At 46.7% G+C, this 20,183-nt stretch overlaps 1 protein-coding gene across 2 annotated transcripts in view; it reads right to left on the bottom strand.

The window, feature by feature from the left end:
- Positions 1-461: 461 nt before the first annotated feature.
- LOC140711676 (liver carboxylesterase 1-like) overlaps positions 462-20,183 on the bottom strand; it is a 32,531-nt gene continuing 12,809 nt past the window's right edge. For both annotated transcript variants that reach the window (XM_073015387.1, XM_073015386.1), the window contains exons 6-14: positions 19,962-20,069; positions 16,528-16,632; positions 13,698-13,736; positions 9,699-9,839; positions 7,731-7,811; positions 7,319-7,466; positions 3,117-3,248; positions 1,149-1,221; positions 462-848 (exon numbers count right to left, since the gene is read on the bottom strand). In XM_073015387.1, coding sequence (XP_072871488.1) covers positions 665-848; positions 1,149-1,221; positions 3,117-3,248; positions 7,319-7,466; positions 7,731-7,811; positions 9,699-9,839; positions 13,698-13,736; positions 16,528-16,632; positions 19,962-20,069 — 1,011 coding nt within the window. In that variant the 3' untranslated portion in view covers positions 462-664. The remainder of the gene's footprint in view (positions 849-1,148; positions 1,222-3,116; positions 3,249-7,318; positions 7,467-7,730; positions 7,812-9,698; positions 9,840-13,697; positions 13,737-16,527; positions 16,633-19,961; positions 20,070-20,183) is intronic.

Here is a 20,183-nt window from a genome sequence, read left to right on the forward strand (position 1 = left end):
CCAGGCTACAGAAGGAGTTTAGACCAGTTGTTGAAAGACTCAGCCTCATGAGGGGGTTTGAGAGGCTAGTGCACATACTCAGAAAGGTGTTGTAGGCCTGTGCAAGCATCAGCAAATGCCATGCAACAGTACCACAGGATCACCTCAGCATGTCTCCCTCTTCCCTGATCTAGGCACATTCTCAGCCTGGGCCATGTCAATTTCCACAATCAACTCCGAATAGAGGGTCTGGATGCTACACTCTGGCCATCCCAACTCCTATTGTTGGAAATTGTTGGGGGCCCAGAAACATGCAACAGGCCGAGTTCCCCTGAGCACCATCCATGGCTGAGCCCTCTGGGCTCTGCTCATCCTGAGGACCGGTCATCCCCAGAAGAGTCACCTTCCTTCTCACATTGCCTATTTCATCATCATTCTGTCTCTGAGGACAATGGATTAATCTCCAGTACAAGACACAAGCATTATTTTGGCCTTCAAGAGATACTTTATTCCCAAAGCTGAGGTCACAAATACAAAACTTTCTCCTTCATGGCCTCTGCCCCCTGCCCCCCACCACCAGACAATTCCCCAGCCACGGTAAGATGCCTTCTGAACCTGCAATCCCTTTCACAAAAGACCCCAGTCTTTGCTCTTCCAGGTGCCCGAGGCTGTCTGGATCTTCTATTCACAGCTCAATGTGTTCTGTCTGCGGTGTCTTCTCCACTGCCTTCTTGGCAAAGAGTTTGGTCCAGAAAGCCACTTCCTTGTCCTTCAGCTTCTGGGCTGCCTGGGTGTTGGCACCAATCTGCAGGTACCCTTCATCCTGGTTATACTCTGGCCAGCGGGGCAGTCCTTCCCCATTGGGGTTTCTAGAAACAGAATCAAATAGAATTGCCCCACAGCTGCTGTGTGTTCCCAACAATCTTCTGAGATGTGTGAGGATGCCCAAGTTATCTCTGTCAAGAGGCTTGTATACCTCCAGAGATGGAGAGCTGACTATCTCCGGGAGTGGCCTCTCCATTTGTAGAGAGCTCTCATTGTCAGAGTGCTACGGTCACAGGGTCAGGAGATTGATCACTAGAACCTTAGAAGCTGCCCCTTCCCAATAGGCATGCTCAGCCCGCTCCCCACCTTCACCAGTCCTGCTCTGTCTTTGCCAAGAGCCTCACCCATTGCGAGCAAAGTTGGCCCAGAATTTCATCACCATCTTGCTGAGTCTGATCTCCTCTTCTGAAGCACCCTCTGTGGGGAAGAAGAAAAACAGCCTTTGTGACTCAAAGTGTGATCCGCAGACCTGCAGCATCAACATCACGTGCGAGCCTGCTAGAAACATAGTCTTGGCGAATGCTCCACACCCACTGAGTTGAGATGTGCAATTTTAAAAGATCCTAGTGGATCTGTGTGTACTTTACCTTTGAGCATATCTGACTAAGGGCTCAGCAATGGGCATGCGTCTTTCCATGTGCTGGCTGCCTTTGTCTCCTGTGACCCTTGCCTGCCTCCTCCCTGATCAGGGTCACAGGCAATGCCACACCCCAGGGTTTCCTCTGGCAGCCCCACCTCCCAGGGTTGCTCTCTCCTGGGTCTTTTCTGACTCTCTGGCACACTCCTACAATTCACATTCTGAAATACAACAGAGCCGAAAGGCTCCTAAGCATGCACAGTGGGATGCCCAGAGGCGTTGGTGTGTTCTGAGCAGCTGCGGGGTGAGTCTCATGTGATCTGTAACTGCTGAGAGTTAAGGTTTAGAAGACACTGTGAGAGGACCTTTTAAAATATTGTATAAAGTAAACTAAAAATAAAATCTTAACACCCCCAACTGACTGAACAGACCCTCTCTGGCCTAAGGGGAGTCCAGAAAATCCTTCAACTGTGTTCCTGCCTGGGGACGGACAGGAGGTCAGACACGCCTCAAAATACTCCATCTCTTTTGTGGTTTAGACACCACTGACCAGCATCAGCAATAAAATAAAGGTCATCATTCTGACAGAACACACTCTTTGTGGCAATAAGACACCAAATTAAAAATCAGACCTAAGGCCACGTCGGGCAAGGGTTCAGGCCTATATCTCTACCCTTAAAGAATCCACTCTGTTCTCACTGCCATGAGGCGCTTCTGTTTCTCTGGCAGCTAAACAAGCATTGGCTTGGAGTTAAGCAAAATGAAAACAATTACAACGGCTGCAGCTGGGATACGCAGACAAACAGAAACCTGACCCTCCAGTCTTAACTACGGCTTTGATTGCAGAAGAGACTGACTTCAGTAACTTTTTCCACATAAGAACATCACCAACGATGCACTGGACCTGGCCGGTGTACAGAGGCTGCTCACTTGCTGGGCTTTATGTCCTAAGAAGATCTTTGGACTTACAGGTCCTAATTATAATATATTTAAATATTAGGTCTCCACCACCAGGTAAACATGGGCCATGTTACATGCGTGTTTAATACACATGTGTCAGGACTGTCTTCATGAATATCCATTGCTCCTCCTGTAACCTGTTGAACATGTGTGTTTAGCAAATCCATTCACATAAAGCTCCTACCCAACCCCTCCTCGATCAATGAACCTATGTCTGGGCTTGGCCAGAGGCACCTTCCCAGCTGTGGGATGGCCACCTTGCTGGCTATAAAGCATATCAAAAATAAAGTCTCCTATTCCAAATTCATGCATCCTGTGATTTCCAAATTAACAATTGTTACATATATTAAATTTAAAGGTTTATGAGTTTTTGTTGGAGACAGACAGAAAGACAAACAGACACACATTAGACCTGACTCAGGGTTAACACCAATTCTAACCTCACCCTCACTCGTATTTTCAGCACTTCTGGGAGAGGGAAATTGATCGGTGACTTCTCAACCTAGAGCAGGGCCCTGCATGTGTCCCACCACCTATCTTGTTGATGACACAGCCCAGGATTCTGAGTGTCTGTGCAGAGGTCACATGAATACACATCCTGCCTCACGTGTGTTAGAGTGGGAGGAAGCCCAGGGACTACCCAATGACGTTCAACCCTGTTATGGAGAATCAGGAAACTAAGAACAGGACAGGAGAAACTTGCTGAAGCTCACCACACCAACACTGGAACCCAGGTCTCCCAACTCCAAGCTCACAGACAGCAAAGAGCCATTACCTTTTAAAAATGGGGCCCCAAGGACAGAGAAGAGCTCGTCCCCGTGGTCTCCTATCACCGTCTTGGGTTTCATGTCTGATGAGAAGCTTGGACGATACTGAAACTCATACATGTAGGTGGGCGCTCCAGCATCTGAGAAGACAAGGATTCATGCTCAGTTCATGTTACCAGACACACACCTGGAGGTTACCAAGGTCTCCAGCTCTGCAGGAAACCTCAGGCTGTCAGCACAGTAGAGAAACAGAGTCACAGGAAAGCTCAGTGATGTGCTCCAGGCTGCATGGCTGGTTGACGTGGAACTGGAATTTGAGCCAGATATTTGTTCAATGAACAAATGTTTAATGAACGAATGTGAAAATCCTGGGTCTATTCATTTAAAATAACTGCCAGTGCAGGGACCCTGACTCAGCCTCATAAACCTTTGCCTGCTGGTGCATTCTCACAGAAGAAAATCTCTCTACAACTGGTTACACTGGATGCAATTCACTGATAACAGTCTCACATTCATTCACTTGGACGCCATCTCCACCCTGACAGGTGTCATCTGTTTTACCTCCTTTTGAGCATTTCCAGTGTTTTCCTCACCCATCCTGAGAAGACTGAAGCAAATCCAAGTTGCTTGTCTGAATGTGAGGCTATTTAAATACAAACATATGCAGAGAAGGAACAATCTGCCTCTTGTGTCTCCGGAATCTGTGGCGCTCACTGCTTTATATCTCACTGTCCCCATGTGTCTTGCTGCCTGCCTGGCCTGGGAATGTTAGGGTGTGAAGGCATTAAAGTCCTGGCAGAGAAAAGAAGGGGCTGACCAAGGGTGACCTTGCCTCTCCCCTGTCCTCTCTCCTTCTGCTCTGCCCTCCTATCCCAGCAACAAAGCTCTCCTGTCCCAGCCCCAAGAAGATGCCAGTTTCCCAATGATTGGCTCATTGGAGCCACACACTGCTGCCCCTTCAGGGCTACCTCGTGGGCCGCCCGGCCCTGTGCCTCAGCACTTTGCACTGGTCCTGATACCCACCGAGAAGTGACACTAAGAAGGAAAGAGTCAGGGCAATGCCAGGCTGGTGGAGAAAATTTAGAATGTCTTCCCCTTTGGGTACAGTAAGAAATTTGGAAAATAAAATTAAAACAACTAGGAATAATTAGAAGAGACAAAAATATGGAAACACATAAAGCAAAACTAGATATCACTCATAATTTCACTACCTGAGACAAGGGCTATGCATTTTTTGTATTTCCTTCTAAAATTTTTCCATATCCTATATCATTTTAAAATCCATATTAACAATCAAATTTAGAATATCACTATAACTCAACCACTCAGATAATGTTTCTTTTTGATTTTAGCATATCTCTCTTTCATGTATATAAACCTGGGATGATATGATTTTGTAGTGTATATATACCATCTATTATATTCAGTATTTTGTAGTATAATTATTTCCTTTTTAAATGTGTTTGTATAAACAGGATCTCACTATGTTCCCCAGGCTGGTCTTGAAATCCTAGGCCCTCACAGTCCTCCCACTTCAGCCTCCCAAAGTGCTGAGAGTATTGGCATAAGCCACCACCTCCAGCCATTATTTCTTTACATCCTTAAATATTCATCCACAAAAGGATTTAACAATGGGAGCTTACCCATCCCTAACCGCATGCCCCACCCGCACATGTCATTTCAATGCGAGAATGAAGAAGAATCTATTTGCTCATCTTTGTCAGTCTCCTTCACTGCACCCTCAGCTCAGCAGGAAGCGTGCTTGGGATGATGCCATCCTTCTGTGGCTCTGTAATCCACCTGTTAAATGACTGCTTCGAGGTCAAGCAAAACTTGCTAAATGGAGGGTTTGACCTCACCTTTGCCCCTTGAAGATTTTCCAAAGAAACTCAGAGCCAACCATAGAAGAAAGAGTTTTGGGGAATGAGAGAACTTATTATAGGCAGCATGCTGCCCAAAATGTACTTTGTAAAACTCTTTGGTTAAAGCCATTGATATTTATACAATTCTTACAATCACAAGTCTTCAGAGGAAAGTAGGGCGCAGATATGGGTAATGACAATTCAGCACAATAAGAGAAGCAGAGACAATGAGAGGGCTAGTCATGAAAGACATGCAGATTAAAACAGGCTGATGTGCTTCTTGTTGGTGGGGAAGGCTTATGAAACTGGCAGTGTTATGTTAGTATTTAACCTTAGCATCCCAAATGACAGGGAAAATTAAGAGATCCACATTCTTATGCAATGGAATGCAATTTTGCAGTAGTTGCTCAGAATTCTAAAACATTTCTATTGTCCAGCATAGTTATTCACTTCTAAAAATTATCCAAAGAAAATTGTTAGACATGTGGTTAGAGACTTACGAACATTAGGCTGAGCACAATGTTATTGTAGCATCAGAGTGTGAGCAGCCAGGCTAAATGCATAATAGGATAGGAATATTAAATTCAATTTAATGCAGCCATTCCATGGAAGAAGGAATGCTTTGATGAGTTTGTATCAACATTCAGAAAATCCTCACAACATAGTGTTGTATGAACAAAAGTAAAATATAAAATTGGTTCTTAAAGTATATAGGACATGGAAAATCTTCAGATGAAAACAAAAAATTTATACCACTTGCCTCCAGATAGTGGAATTATGAGTGATACCTAGTTTCTTCTTTCTGTGTTTCCATATTTTTGAAACTTTCTGTAATTTTACATATCAATTTTATATTCAGAAATGTTATTTTTATCAAAAAGTGTGAGACACGACAATAGGGGAAAGTTGATAAAATCTGTGTTGTCCTGGGGAAAAAAAAAAAGACAAAAAAACATGCTGAACTCAAAGTCATGGGAAATCAGATGAAAAACAGAAGTTCAGTATTGCTCAAACCATCAGAAGATGGAGATGCGAACATTATATATAGATGAGATGCACAGTATGGGGCAAGGTCAACTTTAAGAAAGAACAGATTCAATTGCAGTGGTCCTGGTTATAGGGTTTAATCAGGCCCCCTCCTGTGCAAACCAGTGTCTGGGCACCTGTTAGATCAGCTTTAGCTAGTTTTTATCATGCTTATGAAGTTCCAAATTTAAAAACCCTTCCAGGATGGTTAGAGAAAGGACATCTCCTGGCTTGCAGGCTAGGCGAATGAGAGCTGGAAGAGTCCTGTGAGCCCTCTCTAGTTGGCACCCAGGAAAGGACACTGGTTGAAGGCTCTTGCATGAGTTGTTTATTCCCTCTAGATGAGTCCACGTATCCCTAACTTCACGCCCCACCCACACAGCCTTGGGTCAGTGGTAGAAGGTCCTGCATAGACCCTGCCCTGGACCTGTGCTTGCCCATTACTGCAAACAGCAAGATAGAAAAAAGCCAGTCTCAGACATTGCCATTCTTCAGACCACCTCCCCCACAGCCACCCTGGCTCCTCCCTTTGGCCTTCTTGGTCCTGGACAATCCTCCGGATCCCATGCAGGGCTCCCACTTTTTATCCAGCTCCAATACTTAACAAACTTGTTTGCAGCCGGCTTGGACCTTAAATACCTTCAACGACTCATCTTTCAGTGTTTGTCCCACAGCCGCCCAATGTCCCACGATCACTCCAGGCATGGAGCCCTTGCAGCAGATGCTGTCAGTGTCTCACCAATATCCCCTCCTCCTGGTCATGCCAGCCTGACTTCCACCTCCAGCATCTGTAGCTCCTGACCTGAGGCCTTTGTCTGGTCACAAGAGACTACTCTGCCCTTGTGGGCAGCAGGTCAAAGTCACAGGCAATAAACAACTCCTTGCAAGAGCCTTCAACCAATGACAAGCAGAAGCTGGGAGACAAATACCCTGTCTCCCTCGCCACTCAGATGGGATGCCCCTGAGCACTGTATTCTCCATGTTTCCTTGAGTTTCCCAGCTCCAGTTGTCCACAGTGGATACTCCCTCGGCAATGCATCATGGATTGGATTCCATCTCTTTCCTCTCTCACTTCCCCACATCCCAATTGCTGTTATCTGGGATCACCAACTTAAAAAACCACTTGCCTCTGGATTTTTTTTCTCAGTCTGCTGCTGGCATAAACCAAAATAAGACAGAACCTCATGCCATGACATATGGAATCAGCTTTTGAAGCCTGACCCTCGGCTGTTTCCAGGTCTGTCTATGCTGGGAGGTAGGCGGGTCAGATACAGAAGCTGGTAGGGTCCATGTCCCTCCCCTGTTCGACCTCTGGGACTCACCTCTGTGGTGCCGGGCCACAATCACAGACGGGACACAAAACATCACATCTGCTATCAAGTCCAGGAACAGGTCTTTCTTTTTGACAGGGTCATCTGTTCCTCCTAAGTATTTCTCAGTGGCTTCTGGAATCAATTCCTTAGTAATGTACTGAAATAGATCAATAAAGTGGCCACAATCCCCTGGTGAGTAATGCCGCTTCTCCAGCCCACTGGAAAGGCCTGTCTCAATGGTGAACCTTACCAGCCCTGTGCAACTCCCTGCTAGGATGGAAAGTAAAGTGGGAAAGGTGGAAAGATGGGGGAAACCCTGAGTCCCCAGTCTTCATTTTGCCTTTTAATTGCTTTACGATTTGTGGCAACTCATTGTCCCTCTCTGCAGCTCAGCCAATTCCCACGATTCTTAGATTCTTACAACAAGGGGATAGGACTTCCACAAGAGTGACATGGCTGTCTTCTGGTCCAGTTTCCCTTCGGAGAGTGGATAGCCCATCGACTGTTAAAAAAAAGTTAAGCATTTATGAATCATTGGGAATTAACGAGAAGAAACAAATTGACCAACCAACCAAACCAATGCAGACTGAAACTCCTCTAATTTGGGGGGCTTTTAAGGACATGGGTCTTTTCTGAAATGGGCAAAATCAATTAATCAAATGGGCTTATATCCAGAAACTCAAGCATTGCAAAGATTACAAAAAAAAAGAAAAAAATTTTCGAGAAGCTGTGGCAGTATTTTGCGGGGTGTGTGTGTGTGTGTGTGTGTGTGTGTGTGTGTGTGTGTGTGTCTGGGATCTCTATAGTGGTCAGTGACATGGAGAGCCAAGGTTTCTGCCAGGCCAGTGTGGAATGGAGGACTCTGGAGAAGAGGATGTAGACCTCCCAAGTACTGCCATGTGTCACAGATGACACTGAAAGCCTTAGATCCTGCCTTCATGGCTTTGATCTTTGGTAGAACCTCTGAAATCCTTCTGAGGGGCGAACTGCACATCTCTACGCACATAACATTTCTTCCCAAACCTCTGCACTCAGAGATTCGACCAAACTCTAGCATCGCTTATAGCAGCTTAAGGCTGTGTCCCTAGAATGACCCCAGTATCCTTAACATACCTGCCTGGGAAGGCTCAACCCTGCCAGGACAATTTACTCTGCTCCAGCCAAAAACTGGACAGAAGCAGAAAGGTCGCTGAACCCAATTAGAGCAGTTACTTTACAAAACCTGCAATGATAAACCCTTTCTCTGCCCTTTGGGTGTGAATCTACCACCCAACCCTGTTTCCTGGAGGACCTGAGAGCCTTCTCTTTGCAATGCAAACATTCAGGGAGCTCACTCCTGATCTTCCCAGTCCCTGTGGAAGGAGTAGAGGCTGACTTCAGTGGTTTCATCCTGCAGTCTAACACATGGCTTCCTGTCCTGAAGATAAGAGAAGTTTGTTTCTGCCCCAGGTGAGCCAGGATGAAGACATCCAGGTGGCCTAGCCACACGGACCAAGCCCCTCCCCACAGACCACAGTTCCCTTGGCACACCTGGCCTATGAAACATTGCCAGGCTTCTGTTTCGGGGATGTGCGTCCTGTCCATGCTGGACTGTTTTCCCTATTGTAATCATGTCACTGAATAAACCCATCCTACAACTTTAACCAGGGTCAGCTTTGTTTATCTTCAACTGGAAGGAGAACCCTTCTTTACTTTTAGAAGTTAATCGCTTTTTCTGTTTATTTGTTTCCATCTTTTATTTTAGATTTGGGGGTGCCTGTGCAGGTTTGATCATAGGTAATTTGGATCTCTGGAGTTTGCTGTATAAATTCTTTTATCACCAGGTATTTATCATGGCACCCAATTAGGTAGCTTTTCCATCCTCATCTTCCTCTGACCCTCCACTCTCAAGTAGACCCTGATGTCTACTATTCCCTCGAAGTCAACAGTAACTCAAGAAGAAGCCACTTTCTTTGGATATTTCCAATGAGATGATGAAGAACATGAGTGATTTTCTGGGGAACTATGCATAGCTAGCCCGAGGTGGGAAGACAGGAAGCCCCTGACTGACTGCCTCTCCGTACTCCTCAACTCCTTCCCCACCCTAGGCCCCTCAGTTTTCCCATCTGCACAGTTATTTTCTCTACTGGCCCTCCCAGAGCAGACACTTGAGGATTTTTCAATAGGAAGACAATCAGAGAATCTAGGGAGAGGGAATCCCAGGGCCTTGACACCCAGATGACAACTGTGCAATTGTAGAGAAGGTTTCCATGGAAATGGTAACTCCTGCTGAAGGGGACAGCTGCCAGGGACTCAGAGTGGGGCTCAGAGAGGGACGCACTCCTGGGACCAGAGACAAGAGGGCTGATGGGGATGGTTGAGTCCCTCCAAGAATCTTGTGCCTTCTCACCATTGGAAGAATCCAGCCAAACTCCTGCTTGTTAATTCCAACCATGTAGGGGACAGTGTTGAACTTCCTTTCAGCTTGAAGTTCTTCAGGTGTTTTCGGCAACAGCACCCCATCAATCACGGTGGTCAATAAAGGGTGACTCTGGGAGAGAGCAATGCAGTGCCTGTGATTCCCTCCCTGGTCACACCCATGTCCCCAACTCTGCCTGTCTGAGGGTGAGACAGGTACCACAGACTGGCGTGACTATGGGCCATGGCTGCATATTCTCAGGGTCCTAACTTAAGTGGGGTAGGTCTCTGTGACTCAGGGGTAGAACTTCAGGCAGAGGCTAACACTGGTCAGGTGATGAGGAGAGGAAGAAATCTTCACTCAGATTGAAATATATGTATTATCTATATAAAATTACATGCCTATATATTTCAATTTGAAGCGCATGCATTTCCCTCTCTCTATCCACAGTTGATTTTTGGTAGTCCTGGAAGTTGCTTCCGATAAAGCTCCCATGAGTGCTGAATTAGAGAATACAGAGTCATCACTCAAAGGGGAAATACCGGGTTAGGCTCTTGCAAACCTCTGGCCACAACATTTTCATCAACCTTCTTTTATGTGTGGGTTTCTGTTGAAAGACACTTCCACAGCTCCATCCCACACAAGAGGTGTTACTTTAGCCCTTTCCATCACAGCCTCATGTATGAATTGGCCAATTTCCTTCTCCTTTTTCTGAACGTGCTATTTTGTGGATTTTTCAACACCAAATGCATGGCCAGCAGCACTGCAGCTCCTGCCTCACCCAAGCTTGTCTTACACAGGCACCTTCCCCGTAAGGCACAGCACAGCCTGCTTAGCTCAGGAATGCCAGAAGGCCGCGCTCCTCTTGGGGCCACTCTAAACAATGACATCACCACAAAAAGCACAAATGTGCAGAACACATGGCACTAAATAGACCACAAAGAGGACACTTGTTAGCACAAGAGACGAAACGAGAAGACAGAGGTTACCTCCCCGGATCTCAGATGGAACGTGCCCATCATGCAAATCCACCTTCCCCTGTTCTGTGCCTGCCTGTGTGACCTGCATGTGACCATGAAAGTGCCACCAGTATCGATTTTGGGGTTACAAGGACATTTTAGCAAGCAGGTGAATTTATAAACGCAGAATCCATGATTAATGAGGAGAGATGTTGCTATCTATCTGAATATAAACAAGAGCTGTTACTGATCCATGGGTGGGTTTGAGGAGGTACTGAACCATCATCACTCAAGGAGCCTAGATTAAGACTTGATTCCCTGTTAGAGAGAAAATCTTGAAGAAAAGAATCAGTGATGAACTCACAGTATTTTGATCCATGTCTTAATTTTAGGTTTTACCTTTGATGAATAATTTTTATGCCGTCACAGATTAGAGAGAGCCTGACTCACGTGTTGCCATCAGGGCAGCTGGTCCTGGGTAGTTATATTTTTATATTTCATATTTAGTCACAATGGTGTAGTTGCTAAGATAGAGCATGGACATTGAAAGCAGATTAACTGGATCTGAAGCCTGGCTCTGCTACTTACTGGCCGGGAGTTTCACCTGTTTGGGCCTCAGTTTTCTCATCTACGAGGTGAGTTATTATGAGGATTAAATGGCTGAACACATGTGAAATACTTAGCACAGCATCTGGTGTCTGGAAGGGCTGAGTGAATGTTAGGTATTACTTGTTAGCAGGGTTGCTGCGGGTTCCTCTCCTAGACCCCAATCCTCTGTGCCATCTTCCCAGTTTCCCGCCCCATGGGCTGTATTTCCCTCCTGGAGATCAGATGGAACTGGACAATTCCTAGTCTTTGAGACCCTATGGCTCGCGGGACTTTGGTCTGCTCTACAAAAGCCAATGACTGAGGAGCTAGTTCAGGCTGCCTGGGGGAGATGTTTTGTGAAGTGGACCAGACCCAGCTGGAAAAGGTACAGATCCTAATCCAATATGACTGAAAATACAGAACAGGATGGGAGTGCAAGTCTGGCCTCCTTGAGAAGCTCTCCAGGAAGGTCTGCCCTGGGAGGCCAAGAAAAGGAGCAACCCCTCTGGAAGGAGATGCAGGGCAGGCGACGTGGAGGAGGCGCTGCCTGCCTGTGGTGGGCTCTGGGCACTGAATGATATTGACAGGTGAGGAAAGGAGGGAGAATTTCTAAATAGTGGGAATCACATGAGCAAAAGGACACAGGTGTCACTGTACAGGGTCAATTCCAGAAACACCCAAGAGTTCTGGGCTTGGAGAAATGCCATGTGGCAAAGTCTAGAGGGAGGGACAGGTGCAGAGCCTACCTTCTGCACAGTCCGGCACACAGTGAGCATGCAGGTGTGCTTTGAAGGCCTAACTTCATGGACGGAAGGGTATTTGTCTCATAAGGAAGGCCAGGCTTTTAAGAAGTGGGGGTGACATCCTCTAACTCTGTTAAGGAAGGCGAGTCTGGCTGCACAAAGAGACATGGAAATGGGGATGGAAGGTGAAGTAGAAGATATAGAAGTTGAGGCAAGAGACAGGAGCACCCCGGTTGGGCAGCAAGCATATGGAAGACTGCCATCAGCAACAATGACAAGTGATTGCCGCTGTCCACTCAGAGTTTTCAACTGCCTGCCCTGTGTGGGCATGACCTTGCTTATGTCAGAAAACTCAGGGCATCTTCCACTCCCCTCTCTTTCTTACTCGCTGCATCCTGTCCATCAGCAAATCCTCTCAGTTATTCCTTCCAAGATATCCAGACTCCGACCACTCCTCCCATCCCCACTGCCACAGCCCTGTCTAAGCAGCCAGGAGCCCTGGCCTGGATTATGGCAACACAGAGGCCGCCCAGCTGGTCAAGTGCATCCACTCTGCCCCTTTCCTACAGTCTATTTGAACACCAGAGGCAGAGACCTTTGTGACATCTAAGATCATGTGACTTCTCTGTTCAAAACCTCCAAAGGCTTCCCGTCTTGCTCTGAATCCAAATCCAAGTACTTTGAATGACCCCTCTCCCACCGCCCATTAACCTCTTTAGCCTCAAGCCAGTCTATCTGCACACTTGGTCCTCTCCAGCCAAACTGGCCACTTCCATCAGGTCTTTGCAGTGGGTGTTCCCTCTGCCTAGAATAGGCTTCTCCAGGTTTCCTGACAGCTGACTTCCCACCTTCTCCAGAGCTTGGCTCAAATGCCACCTTCTCACTGACCCATTCCCTGATCCTGCTACTTCAGTTGAAACCCCCCACAAACTCTATCCCCTAATGCTGCACACCATCAAACAGAATACACACCTGATTTGCTTTTCTATTGCACTCTCCCTGCACTGTAATGGAGGGTCCCAAGAGGGCAGGGAATCTTTCTTGTTTCACTCCTTTATCCCCAGCTCCTAAACAAGTCCTGGCACATATGAAGTGTTTATTAAGTCTTTACTGAATGAATCTCATGTACTCCTCCCAAGACCTTTTAAGGAGAGTGCTGTGACTTCCAGGGAGGCAGCATAGAGGACAGGATTGTAAGATGCTGCAGAGGTGATGTCACCAGAAACAGTCAACCCACTGGGAGGTGGGGGTGGGGGTGAGGAGAACGGGAGGATATGTTGGAGTTTCCTGTGTGCTGGGAGGAGGAAAGTGTCCTTGGACTGAGATTCAGGCTTCCCCTCTCCATGCCTAACCATCCCTGCTATCTCTGCTTCCTGAGAGTGGAAGGTTCTGGTTCAGCCTCCTCCCATAGTGCCATTTTGGGGAGCGGAAAATGTAAAAAAGAAGTGGAGTGGGCAGAGTCCATTCCACGCAGGGGTGAAGCCTGGGAGCACTGGACTGGAAGTCAGGAAAATGGGTTCTAGGCCTGCCACTACTCCTCCTGGCTGTGTTACCCAGGTGAGTCACTACGCCTCTCTGGGCCTCAGCAACAAACACACAGGTGTTACTATAATTACCCAAGAGAGGATTCTTTCACTCTTAATTGGAGCTTAAAGGTGCTAAGACTCAAAACCTGTAATGGAGAAACAAAAGGTCCTTACCTCTCTGGGGTCTCCATGTAAATCCAGAGAGAAGAATTTCTGTGAAGACAAAGGCAGAGGATGTGGGTTAGAGGCTTCCCAGGAGAACACTGAGCTGGGTGACTGGGGCAACAGAGGTGTCAGGTTCTCCCTCCTGGTGCCAAGCTGGCTGGGCCAAAAGGAAGTGGGCAGGACTCCGGCTCTGCTGGGCCTGAGCACAGGGTGAAGGCATAGCAGGGAGGAGTGGGCGCCAGCATGGGGAGGATGTCCTGGGAACTCTGATCCAGAGTCAGTGGAGCTCTGGAGAGGAAGCCCGCTCGTTGAAGCTGACTGGCTCCCCATCCTTCTCCCATTTTTCTTCCCCTGGGAAGAACCCATCAATTCTCCTTCAGAGATCTCCTTCTCCCCCCATCACTCCATGAATTCAGATATCTATATGTGACCCAGGGGGCTCCATCTCCCTGAACATGAATATTAGTTCAGGGATGGGCATACACCCATGTCAATCCAATAGAGTTTACCCCAAAACTTTTGCAGGAATTGTTTAGAAACAGATTTTTTAAGCAATAGAACATTAGTGCCATTGTCTTTAACCTTCCCAGGAGACATATCTGCCTAAGAGTGAAGCCAGCACAGAGATGTGCAAATCTGAAGGATAGAGAATGGTAGATTTTCGATAATATCCTGTGATCATCTGGATCCAGCCATGCCTGAAGGCATCAACTCTGGAGATTTTCAGTTTACACGAGAACGCTATTGCAACACATTTCTTTTTCTGTTCAAGGCACTTGGGGGAGTTTCCTCATCTCCCATTAGAAAGTCCTGACTCATACAAGCTCACTGAGACTCATCCTACCCCATGCTTCTCTTTGGTGTGTGTTCACCAAGATTGCAGTGACTGTAGTGCTGCACTGCAGTTCCCACATGTCTGACCAGTGCAGGTTCCTCCACTAAGGATTATAGTCCCACTAGCCAGGAGCGTGTGTGTGTGTGTGTGTGTGTGTGTGTCTATGTGTGTCTCTTTGTGTGTGTGCCTGTGTGTGTTTCTGTGTGTGTGTGTCTATGTGTGTGTGTCTGTGTGTCTATATGTGTGTGTACTGGAGAGAGTGGGTAATCATGGAGGCGCTTCCACAAGATCTCAGAAAAACTCAAAAAGATGTCCCAGGATCTTAGGGATGGGTTACCCAAAGACTCAATTCTTCCCTTTTAAACTGGGTCCTCTGATGCTGCATACAGAATTGCTGGGATATTTTCCTCCTTCCAGGCATGAGAAAACAGGTGTGTTTTAATTCCTTGAATAGTTTGGTCACTTAGAGCCTGAACCAAGACCTAAGCCCCAAGACCACATTGGACTCAACCCATGGAAACACAAGCAGAGTCCAGTGGTAGAGGCTGGCCCTGAGACCCAGGAGTAGCCTCAGGTCCAAGGATAGAATCCAGGGATCAGGCTACTCTTGAACTTGGAATTCAAACTATTCCCCCTCAAAGGCAATAGTTTGCAATGTCCCTGGGTGCTGTGTCCTCTGGATGTTTCTCCTGCTGGGCTTCCCTGTGATGAGAGACTGCCATGGCCATCCATCAATCCTAAAGGTCCACAAGTCCCACAATCCTAATATGTGAGGATGGCAGGGGTGGCAGAAGATACTCTAGAGGCGCAGTTGTGGGTTCTGGGTCCCACAGTGTTGCTTCTGTGACTGATTTGAACTGTGACATGGGGCAATTACAAAATTCATCTGTCTTTGTTACCTCTATTAAAATGGGCACAATGATCTCAAAGCTGAATTTCTCAAGAAAGATACGGTGGAATAAGGGTTAAGGGCATGAACTCCCGAATTCCACTGTCTGTTCTCAAACCGGGCTCCTCCACCTTCCCTGTGAAGCATTCCTGATGACTATAATGAATGCTTCCCCTCTGTGCTGCCACCATGCTCAACCTGCAAAGTATGCGAATGTGTTTCTCTTTGGATAGTTCCCTGTGAGCAGGGAGTATGTCCCCTTCATATCTGTTTCACTACCACTAACACCCACCCCTACATACTGAGCATGGATGGATGGATGGATCATTGAAGGGATGGATGGAGTTGGTCAATGCATGGAGTACAGTTGAATTGGATGGACGCATGAATAGATGGGTGAAAACAAGAAGATAGGTAATAACTGGATTGTTGGTTTTGAAGGAATGGGTGATGGAGTGAAGATGTAAGGTGGCTGGATGATCCATGAATGGTGGATGGATTGAAAATAGATAAATAAAAAGTTATGAACAGGCTGATATTAGATTGATAAAAAGATGTCAGTGAATTGGATGAATTAGTGAACAGACAGGTGGATAAGAAGATCATAGTAGATGGATTAATGATTAAGTGGACAGATGACTATCTTAGAATGACAACTGAGTTAGAGTCTCAGAAAATCTAGAAAACTAGACCACCACCAGGTCTAATACAGACAGTTTCTAAGTCAACCAAGATAAATTGTGACATCTTTCTGAAAATCTTTGAGCTTAATATCTCCATCCTCCAAATTCAGGATGATGGTGTCCCCAGGGAATATGTACTGTTTAGTTTCTCAAAAATACATCTGAAAACAAGAACTGCAAAATATTAAATTTTGGTCAAATACTAAATTTGGTCAATTTTTTATCATATTATTTTTGGACTTTTTTTTTTTTTTTTTAACATTTGTGCCATTTTACAATAAAAAGGACAAATTAGATTCCCCATTCAGATATTGACACTCCTGAGAGTTGACAAGTTGTCCAGGTAACTGTCCCAGGGCAAGAGGACAGCTGAAATGAAGAAGTCTGGGACCAAGTATACAGGGTTTGAGTTACAGGAATGGGCACACCTACCATTTTCAATGTCGTCTCTAAGAGCTCCTCTTCCGTCTTCTGTTGCAGGCAGTGAACCATGACAGCTGAGGTGATGGTTTGACACCCAGCAGTGATAGCAATTTTCTGCAAAGATCACAGGCAGTGGTAGAGTTCAAGAGCGACGTCCCGCAACTTCATCAACGTGGAAAGTGGCGTTCTACCCCAAGCCCATCTTGTACAAGTGGCAGGGAGCAGCAGAAGATACTGTAGACCCGTGGGTGTGGGTTCCAGGTCCCACAGAGTGTTGCCTCTCTTACTAATCTCAATTGTAACATGGGTCAATTATGTAATCTCTCATCTCTGCTACCTTATCTCCATTGCAATGGACATAATGATCTCAAGCTGAATGTGTCAAGAAAGACGAGGTGGAACTGGGGTAGAGAGCATGGAATCCTGAATTTCCTTGTCTGCCTTCAAATCCTGGCTGCTCCACTTACCAGCCATTAGGCCGCAGGCAGTCCACCTGATTTCTCTGGGCCTTGGTTTCTCCACCCATGGATGGGAATAATGGCTGCACCTACCTCATGAGTTAATACATGTAGGAGAGTGCCGTGTCTCCCACACAATAAACATGTGCAGAATTGCAGGAGGCCTAGATAAGATGATTCACACAGAGGCACCTCAGAAGGTAGCGAATGTGCTTTAAAAGTGAGTTCTAAAGATAAACAAGATGTCGTCCCTTGTAAGACACAGTCGGGGTTTCTCAGCTGAGTGAGGCGTCTGTGGCACAGCCAGAAGTTTCCAGCTGCACATTTGTGTACTAGAGTCGCAAGCAGTAATCAAGCATGACTCTTTAGGGCACAGGTTGGCAATGTGCCCATCAAAGGCCTAATAGTAAATATTTGAGGCTTTGTGGGCCACGTGGTCTCTGCTGCAACTTCAACACTGCTGTTGACGTGAAACACAGTCACATACATGAGGTAAATGAATGGGTGTCGCTGTGTTCAAAGAAAACTTTCTTTATGGACACTGAAATTTGAATTTCATGTAATTTTATGGTTCATGACATATTATTCTTCTTTTGATTCTTTTCATTAAATATTATTCTTCTTTTGATTCCTTTCAATCAACAAAAAGTTTTTTTCAATAAACATCCTTAGCTCAAGGGCCACACAGGCGTACATCCAGATGTGGCCATGAGCAATGGTCTGTTCACCTTTGTCCTAAGTCAAGCCACAGAGCAACACCAATTAATGCACCAAGAACCTCTTTCCATCTTTAAAAAAATGTAAAAAATATAAAAATAAAAAAGCTGTCCTGAGAGAGAGGCTCCCTTCTTCCTGTCCTGGGGATTGGGGTCAGTCTGCCCAGCACACTCTGGTTTCCTTCTTTTCTAAGAGTCCAGGGACATCTAAGCAAAGACAGGACAGTGAGCCTCTCTCCTAAGTGACCTGGAATTGGGGCGGAGAGCTGCTAACGTAAAAACGCTCATTTTTCACAACAGAAAAGACAGCCTGACTACTTTCTGGAACCAAAGGAGAGTCCTTAAGCTTAGGGGCAGATAGGGTGCTGATGCAGACTGGAAACAAAGTGCAGCCAGAAAGAAGGGCACAGAGGGAGAGCAGGCAGGCTCCATGGTAGGGAGGCAGGGCAAGTGCACAGGCCCCTAGAGCCTGGTGCAGGATCTGGGACAGAATCAATGCCCAGGGTGTTTCTCGAGTAAATAAACAGGGACCGGGAGAAGTAGAGGGCAAGAGAGAGAGAAAGACATTCAGAGAAAGAGAGAGGAAAAAGAGTAAGAGAGTCCAGGATTCGCACTATTGTGTAATTTCTGTTTCCTGTTTTTTCACAAAGCTCAACCTCATCCCAGACCTCTATTTCCTTCAAAAATTAATTCTACTTTTATAAAGAAGATTTTGAGACAAGGTCTTGCTTTGTCATCCAGCCTGGAGTGCCGCGGTGCAAACACAGTTCACTGCAGCCTAGACCTCCAGGGCTCGTGTGATCCTCCCTCTTCAGCCTCCCATGTAGATGGGCCCACAGGTTTGCACCACCATGCCGAGCTTAATTTTCTTTTTTTTATTTTTTTTTTGTAGAGACGAGGTCTCACTTTGTTGCCATGGCTGGTTGCGAACTCCTGGGCTCAAACAATCCTGCTTCAACCTCCCAAATTGCAGGGATGACAGGCATGAGCCACCACACCAGGCTAATGCTCCTTCTTGACTTAAGTCGGGTCAATGGGCAACTGTTGCTTATAACCAATTAATTCTTTAAAAATTCTCAAAAATGCTAAAAATTCTTGGCATCCCCATTTTCTCTCCTCCTATGTACTAGCCCTTTAAATTTGGACGTTGTCCTCAAATAAGCTTTCATATCTACCGAAATCCTCCAGGTCACTGGCTCCAGTGGGCAATCCTCGGCCTAGGTCTGGATTCCCATTGATCACCTCTCCCTTTGGCTTACAACCATTTTCCAGATGATGACAAAATCCTTGCCAGGGTCCTGTGCATTGTGGCCCCTGCCAACGATCCCACTCTCAGTACTTGCTATGTTCCCCTGCTCTCCCTGTGCTAGCCCCGTCGACCCTGTCTCTCTCTCCCCCTTGTGACTGGGATGCATCCTCCTGCCACAGGACACACACATGTGCTGCTCCCACTCCCTGGACATTCCTTGCTCCTGACTCATTGGTCACTTTTCCAGCAAGCCTTTCCTGGTAACCTCTTCCTGCCCCGGGACTCAAAGCTCTCTGGATTCTGCTGTGGCAGCAAGTACCTCACCTTCACTGCTCTTGTCATAGGTGACGCTTTGTAATTGTGTGATTCTGTAACTACTCATCTATTCCCTACATTATAGCAGAAGTTTGGGGAGGTGTTAGGTGTTTGGCTAGAATGCAGAGCCACATAAGGCCATATAGTGTCCACATTTCCTCCACACGGACATCTGGCTTTGAGCCAAACAATGACCTCTGCACACCTCTTGTTTTTGCCTTCACTTATTCACCTAGTTTTGTTGTGTGAACAAATGAATCAACCAGTGAATTCTCCAGGAACCAACCCTGGTGATCAGGCACTCAGTGTGGAATTGCTCCAGGCTGACAGCCCAAAAGTGGGTCCACAGGACTCAGACCCTGAGAGACACAAGACACCATCACTGCCCAACATGGCACCAGGCCCTGGCATATAGGAGGAGTGTGGGCACTGACAGGGCACTGTACTGCCTGCTGAGCCATGAGCTGGAGTCCCAGCTCTGCCCTGATCACCTGCTGCCCTTGGCAAATCCCTTCCAAGTCCTGTGTCGATTTGCCCGGCTATGAAACTGGGATGCTAATCAAGGTGTCTCCTCACGCTTCCTGCTCAGCCATTGGTGTCTCAGTGATTGTAGGAGAACATTAGCTAAAACCCACCAGAAGAGAGACCCCTGAGGATTCAGGAGCACAGAGCCAAGGGGGTGGGGGTATCCAGCGGGAGACCTACCTCAGCCAAGGGCTTGACATCACCTTTCTTCACCAGAACAGCAGTGAGGGCCACGCCACTCTCAGAAATGGCCCGGTGGAAGAGGTTCTTTGCCAATGGAGACAAAACCTGAGAGCAGAGTGGAGGGGAGGAGAGTTCATGCTCAGGGGTAGGGTCAGCGACTTGGTCGCTCTTCCAGGCTGCATCAAACCACACTATAAAACCGACACAGGATTGAAGACT

Source organism: Chlorocebus sabaeus, chromosome 5 (assembly GCF_047675955.1).
Source record: "Chlorocebus sabaeus isolate Y175 chromosome 5, mChlSab1.0.hap1, whole genome shotgun sequence".
NCBI classification, from domain to species: Eukaryota; Metazoa; Chordata; class Mammalia; order Primates; family Cercopithecidae; genus Chlorocebus; species Chlorocebus sabaeus.